The sequence below is a fragment of the Herpailurus yagouaroundi genome, unplaced genomic scaffold (assembly GCF_014898765.1).
Source record: "Herpailurus yagouaroundi ecotype Mexico unplaced genomic scaffold, PumYag 213, whole genome shotgun sequence".
Classification (NCBI taxonomy): Eukaryota; Metazoa; Chordata; class Mammalia; order Carnivora; family Felidae; genus Herpailurus; species Herpailurus yagouaroundi.
In genome coordinates this window covers 11,023,712-11,050,680 of record NW_024412444.1, presented here as the reverse complement: position 1 = coordinate 11,050,680, position 26,969 = coordinate 11,023,712, and the positions used below count along the sequence as shown (strand labels likewise).

General features: G+C 37.9%; 1 protein-coding gene and 1 pseudogene across 1 annotated transcript; both read right to left on the bottom strand.

The window, feature by feature from the left end:
* Window positions 1-820: 820 nt before the first annotated feature.
* ARF4 (ARF GTPase 4) lies at window positions 821-23,617 on the bottom strand. The gene is made up of 6 exons (XM_040454699.1): window positions 23,245-23,617; window positions 13,813-13,893; window positions 13,215-13,324; window positions 6,978-7,049; window positions 3,633-3,758; window positions 821-1,779 (listed from the first exon to the last, which is right to left on the bottom strand). The coding sequence occupies exons 1-6, from the start codon at window positions 23,309-23,311 to the stop codon at window positions 1,693-1,695; spliced, it is 543 nt and encodes a 180-aa protein (XP_040310633.1). The 5' UTR covers window positions 23,312-23,617; the 3' UTR covers window positions 821-1,692.
* LOC121016812 (centromere protein H-like) lies at window positions 5,194-6,970 on the bottom strand (annotated as a pseudogene).
* Window positions 23,618-26,969: the final 3,352 nt, after the last annotated feature.

Sequence of the window (26,969 nt, the reverse complement as noted above, 5' to 3'; positions counted from 1 at the left end):
TTCACCCAGTGAGCTAATGAAGTTACACTTGTATCAAGTGATCCATGTTAAACACTTTACCCCAGTAACCTGTATGTCAATCATCAAGTACTTAATTCTAATTTCCTTTCACTTGATCCAACACTTTATTATTCGAAAATATGTTTTACTAGCATATATTTGGTTTGAAAATAAAATTTCAATCTACAAATTTATCTGAATCTATACAAGCCACTAAGAACTTTTTTTAAGGTTTATAAAATATATAAAACATTTTAGACAAAAACTAAGTCATAAGGTTACCAAGTTGAATCCTTAATAACTTATAGATATAGTTAATGAAGTATATATACCTTTATTGCCTTATTAACAAAGAATTAGTCACATGCAGCTCTCTGTAGAAGTTCTGAAAGAGGTGAAGCCAAAAAGGAAAGTGCTTGTGAACTCTTCTACAGAGGAGAGCAGCATCACTAACAGTCTGTAGTCTGCCATGCAAACAGCACTTGCATTTTTTAAAAGCTAACATCGGTTGTGAAACAAAACACATCCATACATGCTTTTGGGGCAGTTCATTTTATTACAGCTTTTGCCTCCTTATCTGAGTTTAGAAATGTACAATGTCAAACTCTATTTTATTAAAAGAAACTAAAATTTGAAGTTGCTCCCCATCACACTGTTATATACATGATAGCAACCTGTATTTTATTTCCACTGTAAACAATTAGTAAATTCACGGAGACCTGGATTACTGTTCACAAAATGTAATATATTCAAATTAACTTCGCTAAATAAGAAAATCCATTTCAAACATCTTCAAGACTCAAAAAGAACACACACAATAACATATTTTTATCATTTTATTAGGAAGAATTCCAAATGGGTTATGAAGAAAACTTACTGAGTTTGATGAGTTTTCCAAAAACTCTTAATGAAGATATGTTCACCAATAAACAATAAAACATCAGCAGAACTATCATATACTGGGCAAAGAGTCAGGCTGATACCAAAAAGCAACATGCAACATAAAAAAGATACAATATAAAGGAAGACAATCTGCTGGGTATTAAAAAATCATCTCAATATGAACTCTTTGCAACCAGCACAGAACTAATTAGCTATCAAATCCAAACCACACTAAGGTAAGCTTGGCTGATGAAAAGCCAGGATTCAATAATGGGGAGAAAATAGAAGGTCCTCAGTGCAAGAGATCTGAATAGTGTTTTGGAGCATTTCCCTGGCTGGTACAAGCAGGATTAGAAAATCTTTTTGGCAAGGGAGAAAAATAAATACAAATGGAATGCTACATTTTTTTAAATCAGCAGACTGTCCCAGGAATGATAAAGGTATCAGTAAAGTAGCAAGGGGATAACTTTAAAACGTTATTTCTTGTGGGCTCAAAAAACATTCAAAACGGATTTATTTAAAGGTGTCACAATAGCTATGTCCAGGCATTTAGGCTTAAGAGAAATAAAATTAAAAGAGGACACTTTTTTTCCCAAGTTAAGGAGAATTTCTTTAAAACCAAGCATATTGCTTAATAGCAATATTATACTTGGCAAACAATAATTGGCAACAAAATAAGTTTAAACGCTGTAATATTCTGCCCAAACCAGTCCCAGATACTGTTTAATAACCAAGATGCAAACTAATTTTGTTGTAACAAGCCTAGACCAATTCTATCAAATGTGTCCTTGGTTAGATATCCAGTTTCATTTAACGTTTTGAAAGCTCATTTGACAGCCAGTCAAGTCCCTCATACAGACCAGTTCCTTGTGTAGCACAAGTGGCTTGAACATACCACTGTAAAGAAAGAACAAAAAATACGTGATTAACAGAATACTATATATAACCACAGTCTTTAAAATTTCTTAATCAGAAAATTGAATACTTCCTCCCAAATGCCCAAGGTATTATTTAGTCAGCAGTTACCATAAATGTATAGGAAAAAAGTAAATGAAAAAAATTAATATATAAAACTAAAGGAATAATGGCAAAAATACATTAAAGTTTGCATCTTACAAATGTTTAATTTTATAATGGTCTCACTAACTATATTGATTAGGAGTGTTCTAATACATGCTTCTCACAAACTCTTGCCACATTTAAATCTACTCCTACTGATTCATTATTAGATTTAATCAATGATCTAGTCCTTAATCCGAAAAGAACATTCATAGGAAGATTAGTAACTAAGTACCCACCAGGTCCTAATAACCCTTGTTTCCCATAAAACTAAGTTCAAAGTACAGAAAGCAAAATTTTGAAAAAAGTAGGAGCTGCTGATAGAGGCAGGCTTTTCAGATAACTTCACTATCTGTATGTAGTCTCATGTATTCTAAAAAGTTCCACTTTTTAAACTGGTAATGAATTATATCTCAGTAACTCCATGAAATACCATGAAAAGCTAACAAAGAGCAAGAAAAAGATCTAGAAAGCAATTTCATTACCTTGAAGGATAGTTTATTTTTAATACTTTTCTTTACTGACTAGTTTTATTCTACCTTACAATAAAGACTTCGCTTTAATATTGCAAGTTCAATGCAAGTATACAATGCTACCAATTTTTATTTCAATATCAAACACCCAGAAACCTAGAAGGCTGGGAAAAGGCATAAATTATTATCTTCACAGCACTGGAAACTGGTAGCATTTACAGTTTATCTTGTTTAAATCATCCTGGGACATCTCAAACATACTATACAGTTATTGCCACAGCACAGTATTTACCTTGTTGACAACTTAGTAAAAACCTTGTAAAGCACAAGTCACACTACAGTTTGTGATATCTTTATATATAAAACAGTATATTGTATTTTCCCAGTATTTAAATCACTGACCTAAACAAGCTACTGGAGAACAAGTATAACATTTCTTATAATTTTTTTTAAAGTTTATTTATTTTTGAGAGAGAGACAGAGCACGAGGGGTGTGGGGGCTGGGCGAGAGAAAGAGGGAGACATAAAATCCAAAGCAGGCTCCGGCTCTGAGCAGTCAGCACAGAACCCAACGCAGGGCTTGAACCCATGAACCACGAGATCATGATCTGAGCCAAAGTCAAACACTCAACCGACTGAGCCACCCAGGCACCCCTCTTATAATTTTAAATTCAAAACTTGTTTAATGTCATAATTACAGTTCACAAGCTTTTGATGTTAACAGGCAAACAGTAAAAAATAGTATTATCTAAAATATGGCTGCTAAATACTGCAGTTTTAATAAGAAAACCAAATTACAAAATACTTGCTGCAAAGCTATTTAAAAGATTTTAAATTAAAATTAACAATATCAATAATCTTTATATAATTCTCATCAAGTACAATTTTCTCATAAAGTATTTATCAATACTAAATGGTTTGAGGGTAAAGTTAATAAAAATCAAAATAAAGGTATCTGAACATTTGGATTCTTAAAGGATAAATATTAAATGTTAAAAAATGGAGAAGATATTAAAGTAGTTTAAAATTGAACACCCACTTACAAAAGCCTGAAAGGACTCGTGTCTGTAAACAAGAGTATATTACTGTATTTTTTTAAATGATGTGCTCATTATCTATTCAAAAGGCACAATTAATATGTATTTAAACTGAATACGTGCTTAAACAATTAAACTATTAATTCTAATAGGAGGTTAATACAAATCTCCAAATACTTACTGTTCTGTTACGAAGAGACTGAAGACCTAATTTATCTGTCATTTCACTGATGGCCATAGCATTTGGCAAATCCTGTTTGTTTGCAAAAAGCAGCAACACTGCATCTTGCAACTCATCTTCCTGAAGCTGGAAATAAAAGCTGAGAGTTTAACAACTAACAAACTGGAACTCAATTATTGTCACAAAGGAGGGAAAACACTGTCTTCCTATATACATCACTTATTCAACATTAAATACATTATTAAACATCAACATAATTTCACTACATGAAGTTCATACATGCTTAACAACTTAAACTTCATATCCTTCAATTTTTAAATCCCAAGCAAATAATCATATGCCTTTCAAGTAAAGCAAAACTATTTTTCAAGCCAATCATCCTGCACTCCATTAAAGTAAATCATTTATTTCAGCTTTCATGATCATCCATTAAGAGTCAGGATTGGCAAGGACCAGAAACACAAATGGGAATATGTATTTACGGCAGAATCTTATGGTACTCAGTAGTAAAGTTATGGAGAGGATTCTTTTTGGACTTGTATTCCTTTCCAGCCAGCTGGACCATACACCAGTAGGACAACAAAACAATGATTATGGTATTAGCAGTATCATGAAAAATACAAGAACACAAGAGTATATTACAATAGGAAATAATATAAGAGTAAATAAGTAAAAGTATATAGAAGCTGGCAGGCACGAGTACTGACACATGACACAACATGGACCAGCCCTGAAAACTTATGCTAAGTGAAAAGTAACAAAAAGTTAAAAAAGACCACATATTGTATGATTCTATTTATATGAATGTCTAGAATAGGCATATACACATATAAAGTAAATCAGTGGTTTTAAGGGCTGGGGGTATGGGGTGGAGTAGGGGAAGGAATGGGGAATAGTTCCAGAGAATTTCTTTCTGGGTCAATGAAAATGTTCTAAAAAAGTAGACTGTGGTAATGTTTGCATAATTTTGTATACTAAAAACCAGTAACTTACACATTTTAAATGAGTGAAGTTTATGGTATGTGAATTGTATCTTGATAAAGCTGTTTACAAAAAGAGTAGAAGGGGTGATATTTAACTCATCAGACAAACTACCAGTGACTTAGTTACACATCTATTGGCACAATGGCTTTACAAACTGCACTACAGTCTTAGAAGTAATGAATGAGAATTAAGACTTCATTTCAGTAAATATTTTATGGCTACACCATGAAACCATGACAAGGTGCCTCTAGCAAGATTCCTCAATAAATTTTCACAATATAAATACAGCTGACCCTTGAACAACTTGGGTTTGAACTGTGTAGGTCAATTTATACATGGATTTTTTGCAGTACATTACTGTAAACACATTTTCTCTTATAATTTTCTTAGCAATTTTATCTAGCTTACTCTGTTGTAAAAATCTAGTATATGATACATACAATATTTGAAATATGTGTTAACTGTTATCGGTCAACAGTAGGCTATTACTATATTACTACTTAAGTTTTTTTTGTGTGTGAGATAAATCTAAAATGAGATTTATTTCAATAAAATACAACTGACGGTTGAAAAATAATTGAGATATGAATATCCTTTTCTAATTTTTCTAATATTTTAGTTGACGGACAAATGCACAGAAACATTCCAACTGAGAGTTGGGATTGCCAGGAATATTGCAGACAAAAGGTCCACGTTCAGCAGAAAGCTGGATTACAGGTCTTTTGGGACCCTTCCAACCCTAAGATTTTCAGATTCTTTTAGAGTATGCCAGTCACTTTAAATATATTTAAAACAACAGATTTCATGTTATAGCGTGAAGCTACAAAAAACTGCAGGTATTAGAAGAGTTCCAAAAACACTAAAAAATGTTTACTCCAAATTTGCTATTTAAATGACCTATCAAAGACTGAAACAAAAAATGACACAATGGAATTCTTATTAGATCATGGTGTGATTCTTCTCAAGCTATAGAACAGGCTCTTTAAAGGTAAAATCCTCTGCCCAACTGCTTTACTCCCTAAATGAGGTTTTGGAACATATGTTGAATAAATGTGTATCTCTAATTTGTAGGTTTTGTTGTATTGGCTTTATCTTGTCTGAATTTTCCGTATTGTCCCAAATCATCTTTCTGATTACTCTTTTCAGTCTGTATTTCCAAAAGCTTACTTTCTGAAGCTTGTTTTAATTGTAATCTCTTCTTCCCAACATCAAGCAGTTTTCCCTCCAAATCCCAGATTCCTGGTGTGATTTCATTATTAATTTAGCTTTAGTACATGTTTCATGTGATCCATGAGCACACTTGGGGTTAATTTTCTCCAGATTTTTTTTAAGTGCAGTCGAAAGTTGCATCCTAACACAAGCTTTTTCATTTCAAAAGCAATTTTCCAGGTCTTCAATTTTAGCTTCAATTTGCTTATCTTGCATGATTTGTTCTACTGGAGTTTTGTTTTTGTTTTTTTCATTTACATGAACCACTGAGTTATATTCCAAGAGTTTTTTTGTCTGTGCTCTCAGCCTGAGCAGAAGGGTCTAGCGGTCCTTGCTCCCTGGGCTGCACCACCTGGGCGCCGGTGGCCTGTGCTGCCCGCCTTCCCCGCCTCCTGCTCTGGAGTCCAAGGGCTTGGCAGCCGCTTGCTCTTCAGGCTGCTTCTCCATTGTGACTGGCAGGAAGAGCTACCACCTGGGATGGGAAGATGTGGCCTCAGGAGCCAATATTCCCACCACTAAACTGTAGCCCAGAAAAGCAGCAGTTTTTGAGGATTCAAAAGTAATATGTGGATTTTCAACTGTACATATGGATGGGTGGGTGGGGCCTGAGCTGGCACCCTTAATCCCTATGCTGCTCAAAGGTCAACTGTGTATGAAAACAATCTGATACGTGACAAAGCCAAAATACCATCATCAACTGAAATACTACTACCTTCAGGTAGAATTCTTTATCATGGCTACTATTACAAAACATTTCAAAGTATTGGTTATACAGGAACAGCACAGAGAAAACCAAACCCAATGACCTTGCGAATAAGGGATTTGAACCAAGATTCTTACATCACAAAAGTTTCAAAACCATAGATTTTTTATCTATTAAATAAAGGACTGGACTAATGGAGACATCCTCAACCAGAGACATATATCACCCATGGGGCACTCTAAAAAGCTGAGCCTTCTTCTCAACTTAATGAAGTAGCTACTCTTCTGTGTGTTTTTTAAAAAGCTCTGCCGGAGACTTTTACATGCATGGTTCTTTCTAGAAAAATTCATTTCTGTAATCTAATCACAGTATGGTACCATCCACTAACAATACCGCTGTCACCCTGAAAAACATTTCTTGCAAACAAAAGATTTAAAAAATATTCTTACCATTTTCTGCAGCTCTTCAGCTCCTTCCTGAATTCTTTCACGATCATTACTATCTACCACAAAAATAAGACCCTGGGGAAAAATTGTGTAAATAAATTATTAACAGTTAACTTTAAAGGAGACACTAAATATAAAACATAAGTACAAGCAGAAAAACCATACTGAGTTAAACGTTAAAGAAGACAATGTCTCCTTATTAATAGAAAAAAAAAAAAGGAACAGGGCCCTAAGTACTAAAAATGATTTGAGCACTATTTGTGATTTTAACTTATGTTATTTAAAAAAAAAAATCTTGGGGCCCTGGGTGGCTCAATTGGTTAAGCGTCTAACTTCAGCTCAGGTCATCTCATGGTTCGTGGGTTTGAGCCCGGCAATTTGGCTCTGCACTGACAGCTCGGAGCCTGGAGCCTACTTTGGATTCTGTGTCTCCCCTTCCTCTCTGCCCCTTCCTGCTTGTGTTCGCTCTCAAAAATAAACATTCAAAAAAATAGTAAAATAAAAATCTTACTCTTAACCAATTGATCACTTTTTTCAACTACACTAAGAATAAATTTTATCCCTCTTACCTCACACAGGAAAGCATAGATGGGAACAAAAGATAAAAGAATAAACCAAAGACTCTAAAGATCCACGAATTTACTAACTGAATTAGCTTATTCAGTCAAAGGCAAGCACAAAGTGCTTTAAAAAAATAAGAGGGGGAAGACGCACCCTACAGTATTTTGTTTTTTTTTTTAACGTCTATTTTTGAGAGACCGAGAGAGAGAACACGAGCAAGGGAGAGCAGAGAGAGAGGAAGACACAAAATCCCACGCAGGTTCTAGGCTCTGAGCCGTCAGCACTGACATGAGGCCTGAACTCACAAACTGTGAGATCACAACCTGAGCTGAAATCCAATGCTTAACCAACTGAGCCACTTAGGTGCCCCTACAGTTTTTATAGGCTTCACAGGAAAAATCAGTTCTGCTCCATAATGTTGTTGACCTATCAAATAAGAAGACTTTTTTTTTTTTTTTTAAGTTAAGCTCAATGTGGGGCTTGAACTCACAACCCTGAGATCAAGAGTCCCACAGACTGAGTCAGCCAGGTGCCTTCAGATATGAAATTCTTTTTTTATTTTTTAAAATGTTGATTTAGGGGCGCCTGGGTGGCGCAGTCGGTTAGGCGTCCGACTTCAACCAGGTCACGATCTCGCGGTCCGTGAGTTCGAGCCCCGCGTCAGGCTCTGGGCTGATGGCTCGGAGCCTGGAGCCTGTTTCCGATTCTGTGTCTCCCTCTCTCTCTGCCCCTCCCCCGTTCATGCTCTGTCTCTCTCTGTCCCAAAAATAAATTAAAAACGTTGAAAAAAAAATTAAAAAAAAAATGCTGATTTATTTTTGAGAGAGAGTGAGTGTACATGTGAGCAAGGGATGGACAGAGAAGGTGCGGGGGGACAGCTGACAGCATAGAGCCTGATGCAGGCTCGAACCCACAAACTGCGAAACCATAACCTGAGCCAAAGTTGGACACTCAACCCACTAAGCCACAAAATTCTTAACAAAAAGAAAAATAGTAACCATTCTTATTGATATTCACAAATATTAAAATTCCATGCTAGAAAAGAAATGGAATTAAGGGAACAGTTAAGACTTCTCTAAAAACTTTCAAATGGAAAAGTATAAAATTTTCAACTGGAGTAAGAAAGAGAGGGCAGATTACCTTGATAGCTTTGTTAAAATCTATTCCTATTAATACTAAAGTGATTACTTTAAAAATTATTCTCCCTACAACCCTAACCATTGAAGTATTTCTGATCATTTGTCACTTTAGCACAAACTGTCTTGTGCTTATTTATGTCAGTAACTTGATTAAATCCACTGAGAGCATAAAATCCACTTAAGGCAAAGGGCTACATTATTTTCTATTTACCCCTCAGGACCACCACAGTACTAAGCTTGCCAGGTTTACCAAATATTTATTTTAGGCTATGGTCATTAAATAACAATTTCCTTTGGTCTAGCAAATTTCAAACCCATTTCCTTTATCTCTGCTGGAAACCATCATTTTAAACATCCTAACCATTGAAAATACTTCTGGTGCTATGAGAGCCAGTATGGCATAATGGAAAGATAACCCAATTCAAATCTCAAGACTACTTATTATATGAATTATCTAATCCTTGAACATGTCTCCTCTTTTAAAAACAATGCCATCAACGTTATAAGCCAGTTAAATGTAATCATAGAGGCACAAAAAGAATCTAGCATCGTACTTGACTTATCACAGGCATTTAGGAAAAGTTGTCTCCTTCCTCTTCTATTCCAAAAGCCATTCCTTTTTTATAATTTCTTTTTTAACATTTATTTATTATTGAGAGACAGAGAGACACAGAGCATGAGCAGGGAAGGGGGCAGAGAGAGGGGGAGACACAGAATCCGAAGCAGGCTCCAGGCTCTGAGCTGTCAGCACAGAGCCTGACGTGGGGCTCAAACTCACAAACTGTGAGATCATGACCTGAGCTGAAGTCAGACGCTTAACCAACTGAGCCACCCAGGTGCCCCAAAAGCCATTCCTTTTTAGAATCTACCCTTTGGAAGAGGCAATGCCTCCAAAAGGGATCTAATTTTATCTGGATTACTAACAACCCATTTTTATTCTCTTTTAAAATGTAGGGGCACCTGGGTGGCTCAGCTGGTTAGGAGTCCAACTCTTGATTTCAGATCAGGTTATGACCTCAGGCACTGGGTGTGGAACCTGCTTGAGATTCTCTCTCTCTCTCTCTCTCTCTCTCTCTCTCTCTGTCTCTGTCTCTGTCTCCCTCTGCCTTCCCCACCCCCCGTGTCCTGCACACAAGTGTGCTAATAAGAAATTGCTAATTAAAAATAAAATAAAATATAAAATAATGCTATCAGTCCCAAAGTAACACTATTGGGAGAGAGAAGTATTTCAGCAATAAATTCAAAGTTATTCACTTCCTGGGACAACCCAGAATCAAGAATGTAGAAAAGCTAGGATTCTAAAGATAAGTTCCGCTACAGTAAGAAAAAACTACCTAAAAGGGCAAGTATTTACTTATTTAGAATAGCAAAATAATTGGAATTGTCAAATGAGGGAAGAGCAATTTACTACAACAAACACTGTGTCCTGGCTTGTTAAAAAAGTTACAAGAGGGGCGCCTGGGTGGCGCAGTCGGTTGAGCGTCCGACTTCAGCCAGGTCACGATCTCGCGGTCCGTGAGTTCGAGCCCCGCGTCGGGCTCTGGGCTGATGGCTCAGAGCCTGGAGCCTGTTTCCGATTCTGTGTCTCCCTCTCTCTCTGCCCCTCCCCCGTTCATGCTCTGTCTCTCTCTGTCCCAAAAATAAATAAAAACGTTGAAAAAAAAATTAAAAAAAAAAAAAAGTTACAAGCATGATTAAATGGTATCGGTTTCTTTTACATTTTATAGCTAAAAGAACTAACCAGGAATGCTAGAAAAGCTGGTGTTAAGAGCTTAGCTGAGATTACATCAGGTAACACATAAAACTTTCTCCTACAGGAATGAGTTCTCAAGGAAAAAATACTTGGACTTTTGATTATAAGGTGATCTAAAGAGGCCAGGAATGGGTCTAATCTCAAGAGCTCAAAAGTAAGTTACAAAGCATTGTAAACAAATCTAGAATAAGATTAGGGTTACTCTTGGTCAAGAATAACAAATTAAGAATTAGCAAAGCTTTACTTCATCCCTAATTTTACTTCAAAAACATCTTTCCTAAATGAAAGGACTATGACTTGCTTTACAATAATCTAAAAGGTGAATTACATAAGAGAGGAATATCGATTAAACAATACTGGCTATATCCTAATAACTGAAGTTGGGTAACAGAGATGTGGAAGTTTATATGCTATTCTCTCTACTTTTGCATACATTTGACAATTTCCATAATAAAGTTTTTTAAGCATGTGACTCTTACCAAATAGCTTTTTTAAAAAAATGTTTATTTATTTTTGAGAGAAGGAGAGAGAGAGAGAGAGAGAGCAAGCAGGGAAGGGGGAGAGGGAAAGGAAGACAGAGAATCCAAAGCAGTGCAGAGCCTGACACAGGGCTCAAACCCACAAACCGCGAGATCATGACCTGAGCCAGTCAGAAGCCCAACCAACTGAGCCACCCAGGTGCCCCTCAAAATAACTTTTCTAATCACAGCTAATGAACAGAAACATTCTTATTTTTAAATTAAAAAGCATGTTATTTACTGGACATGACATACTACTTAAACCTGGTAGTTCCAGCCCCTCATGTAGGGTATTCACTGCCACCTGGTGGCAATATACTTCACTTGCATACAATGTTTTATGAGTTGGAGACCAAGAATGACCTGTGCAAATCTTTTTTTTTAATTTTTTTTTTCAACGTTTTTAATTTATTTTTGGGACAGAGAGAGACAGAGCATGAACGGGGGAAGGGCAGAGAGAGAGGGAGACACAGAATCGGAAACAGGCTCCAGGCTCTGAGCCATCAGCCCAGAGCCCGACGTGGGGCTCGAACTCACGGACCGCGAGATCGTGACCTGGCTGAAGTCGGAAGCTTAACCGACTGCGCCACCCAGGCGCCCCTGACCTGTGCAAATCTTACACATATGAAGTGTTGGTAACATCACACATTACTTAAAAAAATGTTATCTATCAACTCCGGTAATAAACAAAAACTGATGAGAAACTTCTCCTGTGGTAGAAAACACGAGTGGGGTGCCTAGCTGGCTCAGTCAGTTAAGTGTCTGACTTTGGCTCAGGTCATGATCTCACGGTTCGTGGGTTCAAGCCCCGTATTGGGATCTGTGCTGAACACTTTCTCAGAGCCTGGAGGCTGCTTTGGATTCTGTCTCCTTCTCTCTCTGCCCCTCCTCCACTCGCACCCTGCCTCACTCTCTCTCAAAAATAAATAAATGTAAAAAATAAAAAAAATTTTTTAAAGAAAACACAAGTGAGTTGGAACAAGTTTAAAGAGACATGTAGAACAAGAACCACTTCTCCAGTCTTAGGTAAGTTATTCCAAGCTTCAGCTTGCTCCTATATAAGAGTTAGCCTAGAGTAGTGATTTTCATGAGGGAGTAATTTTGTCCCCAGAGGATATTTTGCAATATGTGAAGATATTTTTGGTTGCTGCAACTGGGTGGGGTAGGGTTTGCTACTGGCACCTAGTGGGTAGAGGACAGGGATGCTGCTAAACATCCTACGATGCAGAGAGCCAACAATAGTTACTCAGCCCAAAATGTCAACAGTGCTGCTATTGAAAAAACTTATTGTCACAGAGCCTTACTCTTCAAAGTAAGGTCCTAAACCAACAGCATCAGTACTACCACTGGAGAACCTGCTAGAAATGCAGAATCTCAGGCTTTGGGGCACCTGGGTGGCTCAGTTAAGCATCTGACTCTTGGTTTCAGCTCAGGTCATGATCTCACGATTCATGGGTTCAAGCCTTGCATCAGGCTCTGTGATGGCAGCATGGAGCCTACTTGGGATTCATTCTCTCGCCCTCTCTCTGCCCCTTCCCTCCTCGTGCTCTCTCAAAATAAATAAATATTAAAAAAAAAAAAAAAAAAAAAAAAAGAATATCAGGCCTTAGCCAGGCCCTACTAAACTGATCTGTAAATACCCAGGTGATTCATATGCACATCAAAGTCTGAGAAGCACTACTGATACATACTGATACATAGAAGCACTACTGATTCATCCCCAGGTGAATTCTAATGTGTAGCCAAATTTGAGAACTCCTACTCTACAGGATTACTAAGGTCTCTCCCATGCCACCATTATATATACTACGTGAAAATATAAAAATATCTTATAAACCAACAAGGTAGATCTACATTAATTTTTTTTCTTACTGTATTTTAATAAACACTTAATGGGGCTAAATTAAGGAATATTAATTACCCTTTATTCATTAAAAATTATAATGATAAGTTATACAGACCTTACTTTCTAGACTAAGAACAAAACCAACAGAACTACTGATGAGACATCTAATTTAATCTTGAAAATCATCCCCCCCCAACAACTAATCTTCCAAAATATTGTTATGATGGCTATGTAAATCTTCCACGTTGGGTAATTTAGCCTTCAAAGGCATGAGTGAGAGAGTTCACTGAATACGTAAGCAATGATAAGAATGGCAACTCACAGAGTAAACACCAACACCCAGTCAAACAGTAGATAATAACAGAAACTTTAAAGCATGAAACATATAAAGAAAAGTGATACAAACTGTACAGCATTCCTTACCTGGGTATTTTGGAAGTAATGCCTCCAGAGAGGCCTAATTTTATCTTGACCACCAACATCCCATACCGTGAAACAAATGTTCTTATATTCTACTGTTTCCACATTAAAACCTACAAAGAAAAAAAAGACAGTGGTGCAAAATGTCATAAAGAAAATAGACCCCTTTATTGTGAATTGCCTCAGAATTGCTTTTTTAAAGTCCTACTAGATAATTAACAAACTTAAAAAGAATCTAAGCCAGTTATAATGATAGATATATGCCACAGGACATTTATCCAAACCCACAGAATGCAAAAAACCAAAAGTTAACCATAAGGTACACCATGGACTTTAGATGATTATAATGTGTCAATGAGGTTCATCAATTATAACAAATGTACCACTCAAATGAGTGATGTTGATAAAGGGAGAAGCTATATATACATGAGGGTAGGGAGTATATGGGAAATCTCTGTATCCTCCTCTCAATTTTTCTGCAAACATAAAGCTGCTCTAAAAAATAAACCTTAAAAAACTGTTTCAAAATTAAACCATATTCTATTTCACTTTATAACATACTACTATGATATAAATTAAACTCATCTGTAAACTTTCTTACCAATGGTAGGAATGGTGGTGACTATCTCCCCTAACTTCAGTTTATACAGAATGGTCGTCTTGCCAGCAGCATCCAATCCAACTAGAAAAAGACATTATAGATTTTAAATTTAGACTAAAAGCACATACTAAGAATTAATTCTACAATAAATTCATAGTTTGAAAGCAAAAGTCAACTGGACAAGGCACAAATGAGTTAGAAATGAAATTACTTCATTTCTGATCCCCAAGAGCAACATTTGCTACACAAAGCCTTTCCGTTTTTCTTTCTAGACCTAGAGAGACAACATGTAGTAGTGAAAAGAAAAGAGTATCAGGCTGACTCAGGCTCTAGTCTCTAGATTTGCTTTGCCACAAACTAGTTAACTGCCTTTATAAACAAGTCACTCTAGAAAACTGAGACCAGAGAAATTAGGTATAAAACAAGGAGAGACTGAATCATTTAATCTAAGATTTTTTCCAATTCAAGTTCTTATTAATTCTATGAACTACTCTCATTTTTTTAAAAAAAAAATTTTTTTTTCAACGTTTTATTTATTTTTGGGACAGAGAGAGACAGAGCATGAACGGGGGAGGGGCAGAGAGAGAGGGAGACACAGAATCGGAAACAGGCTCCAGGCTCTGAGCCATCAGCCCAGAGCCTGACCCGGGGCTCGAACTCCCGGACCGCGAGATCGTGACCTGGCTGAAGTCGGACACTTAACCGACTGCGCCACCCAGGCGCCCCGAACTACTCTCATTTTTAAAAACAAGTCACAAACTGAATCAGAAAACACACAAAAACAAGTGAATAAAGAGCGCCTGAGTGGCTTAGTCTGTTAAACATCCAACTCTTGATATCGGCTCAGATCATGATACCAGGGAGGTGGGGATTGAGTCCTACTTGGACTCTCTCTCTCCCTCTGCCCTGTTCCCTCATTTGCATGCTCACCCTAAAAAAAATTTTTTTGGGGGGGCGCCTGGGTGGCTCAGTCGGTTAAGCGTCCGACTTCGGCTCAGGTCATGATCTCGTGGTCCGTGAGTTCAAGCCCCGCGTCAGGCTCTGTGCTGACTGCTCAGAGCCTGGAGCCTGTTTCCGATTCTGTGTCTCCCTCTCTCTCTGACCCTCCCCCATTCATGCTCTGTCTCTCTCTGTCTCAAAAATAAATAAACGTTAAAAAAAAATTTTTTTTAATTTTTTTTTAATTAAAAAATTCAAAAAATGGGGGTGCGTGAGCAGTTCAATCAGTTAAGCATCCAACCTCAGCTCAGGTCACGATCTCACTGTTCGTGGGTTCAAGCCCCACGTCAGGCTCTGTGCTGACAGCTGAGAGCCTGGAGCCTGCTTTGGATTCTGTGTCTCCCTCTCTCTCTCTCTCTCTGCCCCTCCCCCACTCATGCTCTCTGTCTCTTAAAAAAATGAATAAACATTTGGGGCGCCTGGGTGGCGCAGTCGGTAAAGCTTCCGACTTCAGCCAGGTCACGATCTCGCGATCCGTGAGTTCGAGCCCCGCGTCGGGCTCTGGGCTGATGGCTCAGAGCCTGGAGCCTGTTTCCGATTCTGTGTCTCCCTCTCTCTCTGCCCCTCCCCCGTTCATGCTCTGTCTCTCTCTGTCCCAAAAAATAAATAAACGTTGAAAAAAAAAATGAATAAACATTAAAAAACATTTAAAAATATTAAAAAATTAAAAAATTAAAAAGTGAATAAAAATTATCTTTAAAAAATATGTAACCATGCCCTAGTATCCAAAGGAAGATGGGGCCAATTTTACCCCTATTTATATCCATTCCTACATCAAATGCACAGAAATGAGAACACAAGATTGGTTAATTTGGGTAACCAAATAGCCCTATCATATTCACCTCCAATGTAACTAATGTCTAAATTCTTTAAATGACTCCTTTGAGGCAGATACAAGTAGGGAAGAATGTGCTTATTTCTGAAGAAAAAAAATCCATACTGGAACAAGATGGTATATTTCTTTATTACACTGATAGTAATGAGCAAATTAAATGTTCATTCTAAGTATGAATCTCTCAAAACCTGCATATTCTACATTGTTTGCTAAACCCTTCCAAATGAAAGGCCAATATCTAATAGCTTCATCGAATTTATCACTGTTCCAAGGACATCACATTTGCCCACCTAGATTTACACTATCCCAGATTTTGAAATGAGTTCAACTGAGTATTGATTTAAGCAAGGATGCTTTTTAAATATTTAAATCAAAGCATGACTTGGCACATGTAACAAATGCTATTAAGTTGAAAAAACAAAGAAATCACCCCACTTACCTAAAACAGACCTAAAGGCCACAGGCAATTTCAGACCTCCTGTACCCATGTAACAACCGTTTCTTTTTCAAAAAAAAAATTTTTTTTAACGTTTATTCACTTTTGAGAGACAGAGAGACAGAGCATGAGCAGAGCAAGAACATAACGTGAGCCAAAGTTGGACGCTCAACCAACTGAGCCACCCAGGTGACCCATAACAACCGTTTCTGCTCTGTACCCTACAAAGGTAGCTTTAAGATCTCTCTGGACACTCAAGCAATTTATATCTTCATATCTTGTGTCCTCTAATCAAACGGTGTTCCCTACTTCTTCACACTGAGATATTCAGGTTTATTCTTTCCAAAATACTATGACACTTACTAGTCAGAGTGAGCAGCCAAGCCCTCACTCACAGGCATAAGAAAAACCACTGGCACCAGGAGGTGTTTTGTTTTTTGAGTATGGGACAGTATCAAAAAAAAAATCAGGAAACCTAATTCTAAAATATACACAAAGAAACAAAAGAAACTGCCTCAAATTTGACAGCTTCAGTAAAAATACAGAAAATGAAGAGTAGAACAAGATGATTGGTTCCTTGTTCAAAAAAGCGGTCTCTTGGAAGAGTCCTTCTCAGGTGATTTTGATTAAAAAAAAAAAAAAGCTTTTAAATGTTTATTTTTAACAGAGAGACACACACACACATGCACACATAGCACAAGTGGGGGAGGGGCAGAGAGAGAGGGAGACACAGAATCCAAAGCAGGGTCCAGGCTCTGAGCTTGATGGCGGTCTCGCATCAAACTCACGAGCTGTTAGATCATGACCTGAGCCTTAAGTCGGACACTTAACCGACTGAGCCACCCAGACACCCCTTGATCAAATTTTAAAATAAAGCAAAATTCACCCTTAAGTAACTAAGTCAAAATATGATTAAACCCAAGTCAGAAGAAGTGAAACTGAGATACTGATTAGAAAAAACACGAGGAGCATCTGAGTGGCTCAGGTGATTAAGCATCAGACTCTTGATCTCAGGGTTATGAGTTCAAGTCCCAAGTTGGGCTTCATGCCCAACGTAAAATAATAATAATAATAATAATAATAATAATAATAATAATAATAATATTTTAAAATAGATTTATTTAAAAGAAAGAACAAACGAACATGAGCTAGGTTTGAGAACTATGGCACATGCCAATCAAACTCAGTCAAACTGAACCTCACACCATCACTGAAACAATTTAAATACAAAAATACAATGAATGGAAGAAACCCAAGACAAATTATGATTATATAACTATTTTAAGTTCTAGAAAAGCAGAGGTAACCCAATTTTTTTAAATGAAAGCGTTACACCCACTCATGTACATAACTAATATTCTTCTACTTCTACAGTTAGAATTTTACACAATAAACATGTGTTACTTTCATTTAAAAAAAATCCCAAATAGCAGATTTCCTTTATTAATATGTTGGACTGGTTACATTTCCTAATGAATCTATCAGGAAGATGACTGCTTTAAGAGACTTGAATATATTTTTTATGATTATTTTTAATAAAAAAATAAGGGAAGGAGTATTTACAAAATAATGCAACTATAAGCCTTTTTCAGCAAGTTATTTTTAAAATAAAAATTGTGGGGTGCCTGAGTGGCTCAGGCAGCTAAGTGGCCAGCTCTTGGTTTCAGCTCAGGTCACAATATCAAGGTTCATGGGATCGAGCCCCAAATCATGCTTTGTCCTGACAGTAGGGAGACTGCTTGGGATTGATTCTCTTTCTTTCTTTCTTTCTTTCTTTCTTTCTTTCTCTGTCTCTTTCTTACTTTCTTTTTTTTTCTCTTTTTTTTTTTTTTTTTTTTCTTTTTTTTTTTTTTCCCTCCCCCCCCCCCCCCCCCGGCGCCGCCCTTCCCCAACTTGCACCATGCTCTCTCTCTCTCAAAATAAGTAAAACTTTAAAAACTGTAGACAACAGTTAAATGGCTCACAGCCACATACAAAATTTTTAAATCACAAGAGTTTCTTTTGAGTTGCACCCAAAATAATAGTGTTGTAATAAATGCAAAGCAGAAGTTTTTAAAAAGAAATTTCTACTGCGAGATTAAAGATGCATAAATTAATGTGTACCACCACTTAAAACTCACTGTATAGTTCTTTACTCAAAAATGTGTTGATCTAACAATTTTGCACTACTTTAGTCATTTCTTATGTATTTCCTTAATGTGGCAATATTTGGCAATGAGATTTCTCCACAAAATGAAACTATAACCAATTCTCAACTAGCCAAGATAAGACTCTAATCTGTACATTCCAGTAATGTCCTCCCTCCCTTCCACCCCCATAAACAAGTCACTGTATTGAAAGATATACTGGAATTACTTGTTCTCCTTAACTGAACCTGCACTTTGACCAAAGTATTAACAGCAGCAAAACTACCCCCAAAATCTTTACCAATCGTTAAAAAGTAGGTCTACTAAAATGTAGCAGCAAAAAATATTCTAAGTTAAAGATGCCAGATCCCAATGATCTTTACTTAAGGGAAAAAAAAATGGAAAAAAGAGACTTAGATGAAAAAAGTGTATTTTCAGATGGGTAAAATTTCACATAGGATTATTTCTTCTTCATGTTTTCTTTTATCTTGAAACTTTTCTACACGAAAGCTTGAAATACAACTTCACAATTATTTAAAAATAATTTAAATTCAGTGCTTACTGTGTTTTGAGCACAACACTGGGTGGATTCCATACATTTTTATAATATAAATCTCACAACTATCCTCCATTTTTCACACACAGCATCTAAGGTTCAGAAATGTCCCCAGAATCACAGGAGTAGAACAGGTATGCAATACCACAGGTCTTATAGAGAAATTAGATCTCTCATACAAAGCTGATGGGAATGTAAATGGTGTAGCTGATTTGGAAAAGTTTTGTCAGCTCCTCAAAATGTTAAATATAGTTAACACAGAACCCAAGACAATTAAAATCATATGCCCATACAAAAACTTGTTTTCAAACATTCACAGCAGCATTACTCATAAGAGCCAAAACGTGGAAACGATCAAACTTCCATCAAATGATAAATGGATAAACAAAATGTGGTATGTTCATATTATGGAATTACTCTTCAGCCATAAAAAGGAATGAAGTACTGAAACATGCTATGAGCTTTGAAAACATTATGCTAAGTGAAAGAAGCTAGATACTAAAGGACATATATTGTATGGTAACATTATGTTAACTATCATGGACACACAAATCCATAGAAACTAAAAGTACATGACTGGTCGCAGAAAGAACTGGGGAAGAAGGGGAACAGTAACTGCTAACGGGTATAGAGTGTCTTTCTAGGCTAATTAAAATGTTCTAAAATTAAAACTGGTGGTGGTGACACAAGTTTGTGAATACAGTAAAACCTCTGAATTGTATACTTTAAAGGGATAAATTTTATGTTACATGAATTGCATCTCAACTTTTTAATTAAAAGAAAAACAAAAAAAACCCCGAAGTATATGCCAAAGCTCTCAAAAGATATTTATATATTGCCACCCTGCCTTTAGTTTTCTCTGATGGACACACTGTATCTTAAAAGGTATTTTATCTAATTCCTCAGAAGTCTGACCATCAAACCTGAAAGCAAGGCTGCCAGGTGAAAAGAAAATTATTATAAGCTTAAGTTCTACCCAATACATCAGAAGTATCTGCACTTTGATCAATGTGTTAATTAGCAGCAAATTATCAGTCTGAAAGCCATTTGCAATAATGCCAGAAGGTGCATCTAAAAATTGTTGTATCAGCTTCTGGTGGCATCAAACCAAAGACTTTTGCCTTTTCTACTGGTTCCTTAAATCACATAACTAATCAAAAGGGCTTTTTTTTTAAGCCTGATAATTACGTGTTCAACCAGTGACCTGAGAAAATGCTAATATGCTAAGTCAAAAAGAGAGAACACAAATATCCTCTCAAAAGCCTGAAAGTAAATATAATAAATGTTAACAGCGACATGGTGGAATTATAGTTATCAGTTTATTCTTTTCTCATATTTTTAAAATTTAACAAAAAGGACATGTTGTTTTTATTTATTTATTTTTTAACGTTTATTTTTGAGAGAGAGAGACAGAGAGACAGAAAGACAGAGTGTGAGCAGGGGAGGGGCAGAGAGAAAGGGAGACACAGAATCCGAAGCAGGATCTGAGCTGCCAGTAGAGCCCGAAGTGGGGCTCAAACTCATGAGCTGTGAGATATGACCTGAGCCAAAGTCGGATGCTCAACCAAATGAGCAACCCAGGTGCCCCAGGACATGTTATTTCTAGAATGAGGACATTAAAAATCACACAATAAGTGTATTTACAAAATATGCTAGGGAAAAAGCATGAAATGCCACTCCTCAGCTTGAAGCCTCATTTAAAATATTAGTAACATTTTTCAAATTGGCAAATAGAGGAACCTCTCGTGCCACCCCAAAAAAAAACAGTCACAGTCACATATAAGGCAATACAAAATTATACCGTACTTAGCAATCTTTTAGAAAGCAACATTTTTTCCAGCTTTTCAATAGCAAGAAACTTTCAAGTTCAAAGAGTGCAAGATTAATGATTCCTCTATAGAACCTACATTAGTGTTTTCCAATGTAAACAAAACTTGGGGGAGTCATCTACAAAAGTACATCTTACCACAGATCAAGACACTGGAGATCAGTCTAAAAATAAGATAATGCAGGGCTACATGAGAAATCTAAGATGGAAATTGGTCATCTTTGAATTTAAGCTCAATAATATAATTCACATGAGTGATTTCCCCAAACAAACAAAAAAAAAACTATACAATTTCTGTCAATCTATACATTACATTTGAAACACTGTATTGGTTTTTAATTACTTAACTACAAGCTGTAACTTCAAACATCTTTTAAAATTACTTGAACTTTCTGGGAGAACACGTGTAGGAATAAAATTTTAAACTTAACAGTAATTTGGCAAACCAGACTCATGAGCTAACTACTACCATCTTTCAATAACACTTTAAAATGATAAAGTCTGAAAGTCACTTACTCAAGAAGGTATGAATTTCATGTGAACCTTATAAAGGAAAACAAAGCCCATATACCTGCCAGAGAACATTAATATGAAAACAAACAACAAAAAAACCCAATTAACTCCTAATTCTTAAACTTGAATGGGGCCTGCCCTATTCACCTTAAGAGTGATTATTTATGCAGACACTCATAAAGCTAGACCAAAAAAAAAAAAAAAAAATCATTTATCAAACTTCCAAATCACCTCTTTCCCTACCCACGCACATATCCTTCTAAGGTTATGCTTCATCTGATGAGTTACTATAAAAGTTGACCTTGTGACTGAAGTGTTTTTAATCAAGGAAATCTGATTATCCCAAAACTAAACTGCAAAACAAGTATAGGAAACCTGAGCAATAAAACATTTAACATAAAATGAGTTCATTCCAAATCATGACTTCGATCCCTTGCAAAGTTAAATACTTTTTCATTTTCTTTCAGTCATTATTTTTTAGGGTTAGGGGGAGAAATGCTCCTCTAATATAGTAAATTTAGGAAAGTTCTTAGAGCATAATTCTACCTTTCTTCTCCCTCTGAAACTTTTAGCCATCACAGAAAACTTAGAATGTGAAAGAGCAATTAGTTTAGAATGTATCTTAAGTAAAAGGACCAACTCAGTACATTTCCAGGAACACAACTAGGTACTAATTTCTTTAAGGAACAGCCTGGAAATTCATTTACCACAGTCCAAAGTCCTCCCAATGACTTCAGATCCTTTTCAGACTGTCAATTTTCAGCCACCTTAAAAACTTAATATGCCTGTCCTCCTTTAAAAAATTGTCTCTAAAAATGAAATCTAAAAAACTTTTAAAGAGAAAACATTTGGACATCTTTCTGAATGAATTATTAACAATTGTTCCACGAACTGTGAAGAAGCTGGAATAACAAACAGTTAAGTGAAAAAAGAACTAAATGTGTATGTCCTTAACCTTCCTACACCTCCAATTACTGAATCTTGCTTTGGAAAACTTTCAATGGTAGTAGAACTAGAAAATAAAACTTCCTCCCCACTGTGGAAAATCTAACGAACCGACAAGTTTCAACGTTTAAAGTTAGAGGGCTCCTTGTGGCATTACTCAGGCCCACACAGCTTAGCTGTGATGTAGAGACTACTCACAGTAATATGGGGGAGGGGTTGCTCGTATCACCCAAGTGACATGCAAGCCTCTTCTCCCTCAGCTGGAATAACTAAAAACAGAAAAGCTGGCACAGAAAAGCAGTGTTTTAAAAGCCTATTTCCCAAACAATTAAAAAAAAAAAAAAACCCGCTTTGTAACTGTTATTTAACAAGGCTACCCTAAAGTTGAGTGTCAGGATGTTCAGTTACTGGAAATTTGTTACCGGCTTAAAAAAAAATAGCTTTAAAAGTTTTTTTTCATTAAACTTTAGTCAGCTAGATAAAAATCAATTGAAAACCAAAGAGCATAAACCAAATATATTTAGTTTTTGAGAATGGCCAAAAGATAAGGGGACATTAATAAGGAAAAGAAGTAAATACGAAATGGAATCCAGCGCGAAGTTTGGCGAAGTGAGCGCTGAGGACTCCGGACTCTTCTGAAACCTTGGGTGCTCCCTGACCACCGCTCTGGGCCTGGTCACTTCCTGGCCCGGCCGGCTCCGGGCTCCTGGCGACGGCTCGCTCACATACCACTGGAGTGTGCAGAGTGTGTACACGGTGCAGAAAGGGGGAGGAGGAAGGCTAGAGTTGTTCTGCCTCACTTCGGACCGCTGCCCACACCGGAGAAGAGACGAGCCAGACCGCACTCTCAGAATGGGCCTCGCCAGTGTCTTAGCGAGATGGGAGTTCGCTTCCCCCACATCTGCGCCCGATCTTGTGTAGCTTTCAGTAAGATCAAGTAGAGAAAACCACAGCCACCAGGAAGAAACCTTGCCCCGCGGCCCTGTCCAGTCCTTTTACACAGATCTGGGGCGACCGCCCACCTTTCGCCCCATTGTTCCCCGTTAAGAATTCCTCCTGACCCCGAGCCCGCCGCCCCTCCCCCACCACCGCGGGCGGAGGGGCAAACAGGCCCCAAGGCGGCCCCTAGCACCCACACCCGGCCTTACCCGATCCCTACTGGAGCCTGCCCTCGGTTCTCGGCCCCTCACTCACCCATCAAAATGCGCATCTGCTTCTTGCCGAAGAGGCGGGAGAAAAGGGAGGAGATGGTGAGGCCCATGGCAGTAGTGGCACTTGCGATGGGCAGGAGCAAAAGGGGTTTTGGGGCGTCCCCGGGCCTTCTCTTTTCACTCTCCCGACAAACTGAACGAAGGAAGACGGGCTGAAGGAGAAAGAAGGCGATAGACACGGCTCACTGGCCGGCGTGTCGGACAAAGCTCCAGAGCAAGAATTAACGGGGCGAGGACCTGCTCGACGACTGGCGCGGCAGCTCCGGCTCTGGCGTTTTAGGCTTTTGCTATGCCACGTCACGCGGTAGCCGCGGCTACTCCGGCGGCGGCCCGGCCCCTCCAACGCGGACAGAATCGCGTCACCGCCGCCCCAACCCCCTGCGCTTCCGGTGCTGCCTGAACCACTGCGCCTGCGCACGAAAGGGATTGGCCAACTTCGGGGACGCGAGTCTCTGGCAGTTGTCTCCTCCCGGACGTGGACCATCGGGGCGACGCCAGTTAGCACATGCGTACTGGGAGACGGACAAAGTCCCACAATGCCCTGGCTGGTCACTTCCAATCAGAGTCTAGGCGAGACGCTTCCGCCCGGATAAATACTTTCAGGAGGCTGTTGTCCTTACTTCCGGAAAGGCGCTCTGTGCATTGTGGGTTAGGAAGTGAACCTGTTCTTCCTGCCTTTGAGCGACCTACTCTTAAACTGAATGCGCGCTGGGGACTCCCCCGTCCACGAAAGTACACGTTTCATGCGCAGCACTAGGCACTTCCCCTAGTGGAGAAGTGAAGATGGGCCCTGCTTTCCCAGGAGATAAGTGGTTAAAAGCTGTCGTGCAGAGATAGAGGCTGTGGCCTAGACGCATTGACCTCTCCGCTCCAGGTCGTAATGAACATCCCCTAATCTTATGTCAAGATGAGATAGCTCTGAGACATTTTCATCAACTAGTGCAGCTTTTTAAAGAGAAGCCAACGAGGAAGGATTGTTTTTCGTGTACCTTTTCTCTCTCTGAACCCTGGAAAGCTTATTTCTTATTTTGAGAAAGTGGAAAGCCTTCTCACTTCGAAAACTATTTATGATCTTGGGGCACCTAGGTGGCTCAGTCGGTTAAGCCTCGACTTGCTTCCGACTTGTCTCGGGTCATGATCTCTCTCCCGGTCTGTGGGTTGGAGCTGTGCTGACGGCTCAGAGCCTGGAGCCTACTTCAGATTCTGTGTCTCCCTCTCTCCTTGCCCCTCCCCACCTCTCGTTCTGTCTCTCAAAAATAAACATTAAAAAAAATAATATTTATAACATTAATGTTTTCCTGATTACCAAATAAGGTATATATTCTATAAAAATTTTTTTTAAAGCACGTTCCCATAATCTTCGCCGCATCACCATTATTTCCTCTACACCGTTATGCAGTTTAGGATTAGTAGCTCCTCCTACCTACACCTCTGTATCTTAGTTAAGTCCCCATCACCAGCCCTTCAGATCTGTTTAACTCCCTTGGAAAATATTTTATTGATCTCACCAGATGAATTACTCAGGCTCAAAGAATCATAGCCTCTCTTCGTTGTTACGATTTCACACTTAATATTATTGACAAACTTCCTCCCTTTCCTCCACCCTTGTCTGAAAGCGCTGAGAAGGCAGGACTCTAGTCCGTTTTTATATATCATTGTATTCCCCGGAGTTGGCACACCATGACACTCAAATATGGTTGAGTGATAGAGGGATGGCTGAATACACTGTTATAGCCATACTATGTAATACTATCAGAAGTTAGAATAATACAGAATTATATATTCTAATGAAAAGGTCTCCAAGACACAACTAGTGGAAAATACCAAATGATGACTAAGCAGTGTGAAACAATATAAAAGTGTGGATTTCCCCTGTGTGTGTGTGTGTGTGTGTCTGTGTGTGTGTGTGTGTGTGTGTGTGTGTGTGTGTAAATGCAGAATTAGAATTTTGAAGTGGAATCTGTTGTGGTGATAGAGGTTACCTGTTTATCCTGTTTGGAGAGAGGAGGGGATCGTTCCCAGAAGTGAGGGAACCTGGTTTTGGTGTAGTAGTCAAAAGAGAGCTTAGTCTGTACTTTAACATTTTTGCTTTATTGAAATATAATTTGTACATGCAATAAAATTCACCAATTTTAACTGTACAATTGTATGAATATAAACATGTATACAGTAGCAGAGCCAATACCATTATCATATCAATCATTTTTAACACCCCCAAAATTTCCCTCATACTCCTTTATACTCATCCTCTTCCCTTAGCTTCAGCCCTTGGCCAAACACTGGTCCTTCCCCAAATTTCATATAAATGAAACCATACAGTATGTATGTAGTCTTTTGTGTATGGCTTTTTTCTCCTAGCATAATGATTTTGAGATTGATCTATGTTATAGTGTGTATCAATAGTTTGTTCTTTTTCACTGCTGAGTGGTATTCCACTGTGGATATACAATTTCTTTATCCGTTCACCAAGTGAAAAGGCTTTGGGTCGTTTAAAGTATTGAGATTTAAGGATTAAGACTGTTTGAACACTTGAGTACAAGTGTTTGTATATCTGTATTAATTTATTTTTACAAGAAGTATTTATCCATGCATTGCTTTCGTAATTTAAAAAGTAATCTTTGAATTTGATTAATGAGTCAACCACTGTTTGACATAAGTTCTTCCACATTTTCCTCCATGAAATACTAACATGTCTACATAAATGTTAATGGGATTTTATACTGCTAAGCAACCCCTTTTTTATTTAACAAAATACTATGGGCATTTTAAAATATCAGTACTTGGGGTGCCTGGGTGGTCAGTTGAGCACCTGACTCTTCATTTTGGCTCAGGTCGTGATCCCAGAGTTGTGGGATCAAACCACATGTCAGGCTCTGTGCTGAGCATGGAGCCTGCTTAAGATTCTCTCTCTCTCTCCCCTGCCCCTGTCCCCAGCTCACAATCCCTCTCCGAAAGAAAGAAAAAACGACAAAAGAAAAAGAAAAAAACAGTAATTATAGACTTAACTCATTCTTTTTAATAGCTGCATTCCATTGTAGGTACATAAAATAACTTATTTAATTGATCTAGAAGATTATAAAACATGCATAACTCATGGATCTTCAAGGAATTTATGGTAATGAAAATTTCCCACAAATTTATTGTCTTCAAAGAGTGTTTATTATATCATTGTTTGTAATGGAGGAACCTGGAAATATCAATTAAAAAAAAATATTTAGGGGTGCCTGTCGGTTAAGCATCTGACTTTGGCTCAGGTCATGATCTCTCGCTTCTCTGGGTTCGAGCCCTGCGTCGGGCTCTGTGCTGACAGCTCAGATCCTGGAGCCTGCTTCAGATTCTGTGTCTCCCTCTCTCTCTGCCCCTCTCCCACTCATGCTCTGTTTCTGTCTTAAATTTAAACAAACAAAATTTTTAAGAATAAAAAAAATATTTAAATCGCCCTCTGTTTCTTTCTCTTGCTGATCACTAGTCCAGATACTCCAATTTTGCTTTTTCTAACAGTGCTATCCTAGGAGGTTCTGTAGATGCTTATTTTAAACAGTACATTCCGCCAGGTGGGGTTGAATAAGAAAAATCTGCAGGGTTTGAAAAAGAGTAAGATATTTTGTATTCTTTAAGGTCTGCTGAGGAAAGCTCCATTTGGTAGAACTACCCTTCAGAAGCTGTCATTTCTCATAATGACCCTGAGCAGTCAAAAGCAAAAACTTT

Excerpts from the sequence above, each read along its gene's own strand:
- ARF4 (XM_040454699.1), bottom strand. The coding sequence starts at position 23,311 with ATGGGCCTCACCATCTCCTCCCTTTTCTCCCGCCTCTTCGGCAAGAAG. Across the intron at positions 13,894-23,244 it reads GCAGATGCGCATTTTGATGG|TTGGATTGGATGCTGCTGGC; the intron begins GTGAGTGAGGGG and ends GTCTTTTTCTAG. Across the intron at positions 7,050-13,214 it reads ATTACTTCCAAAATACCCAG|GGTCTTATTTTTGTGGTAGA; the intron begins GTAAGGAATGCT and ends ATTTTTCCCCAG.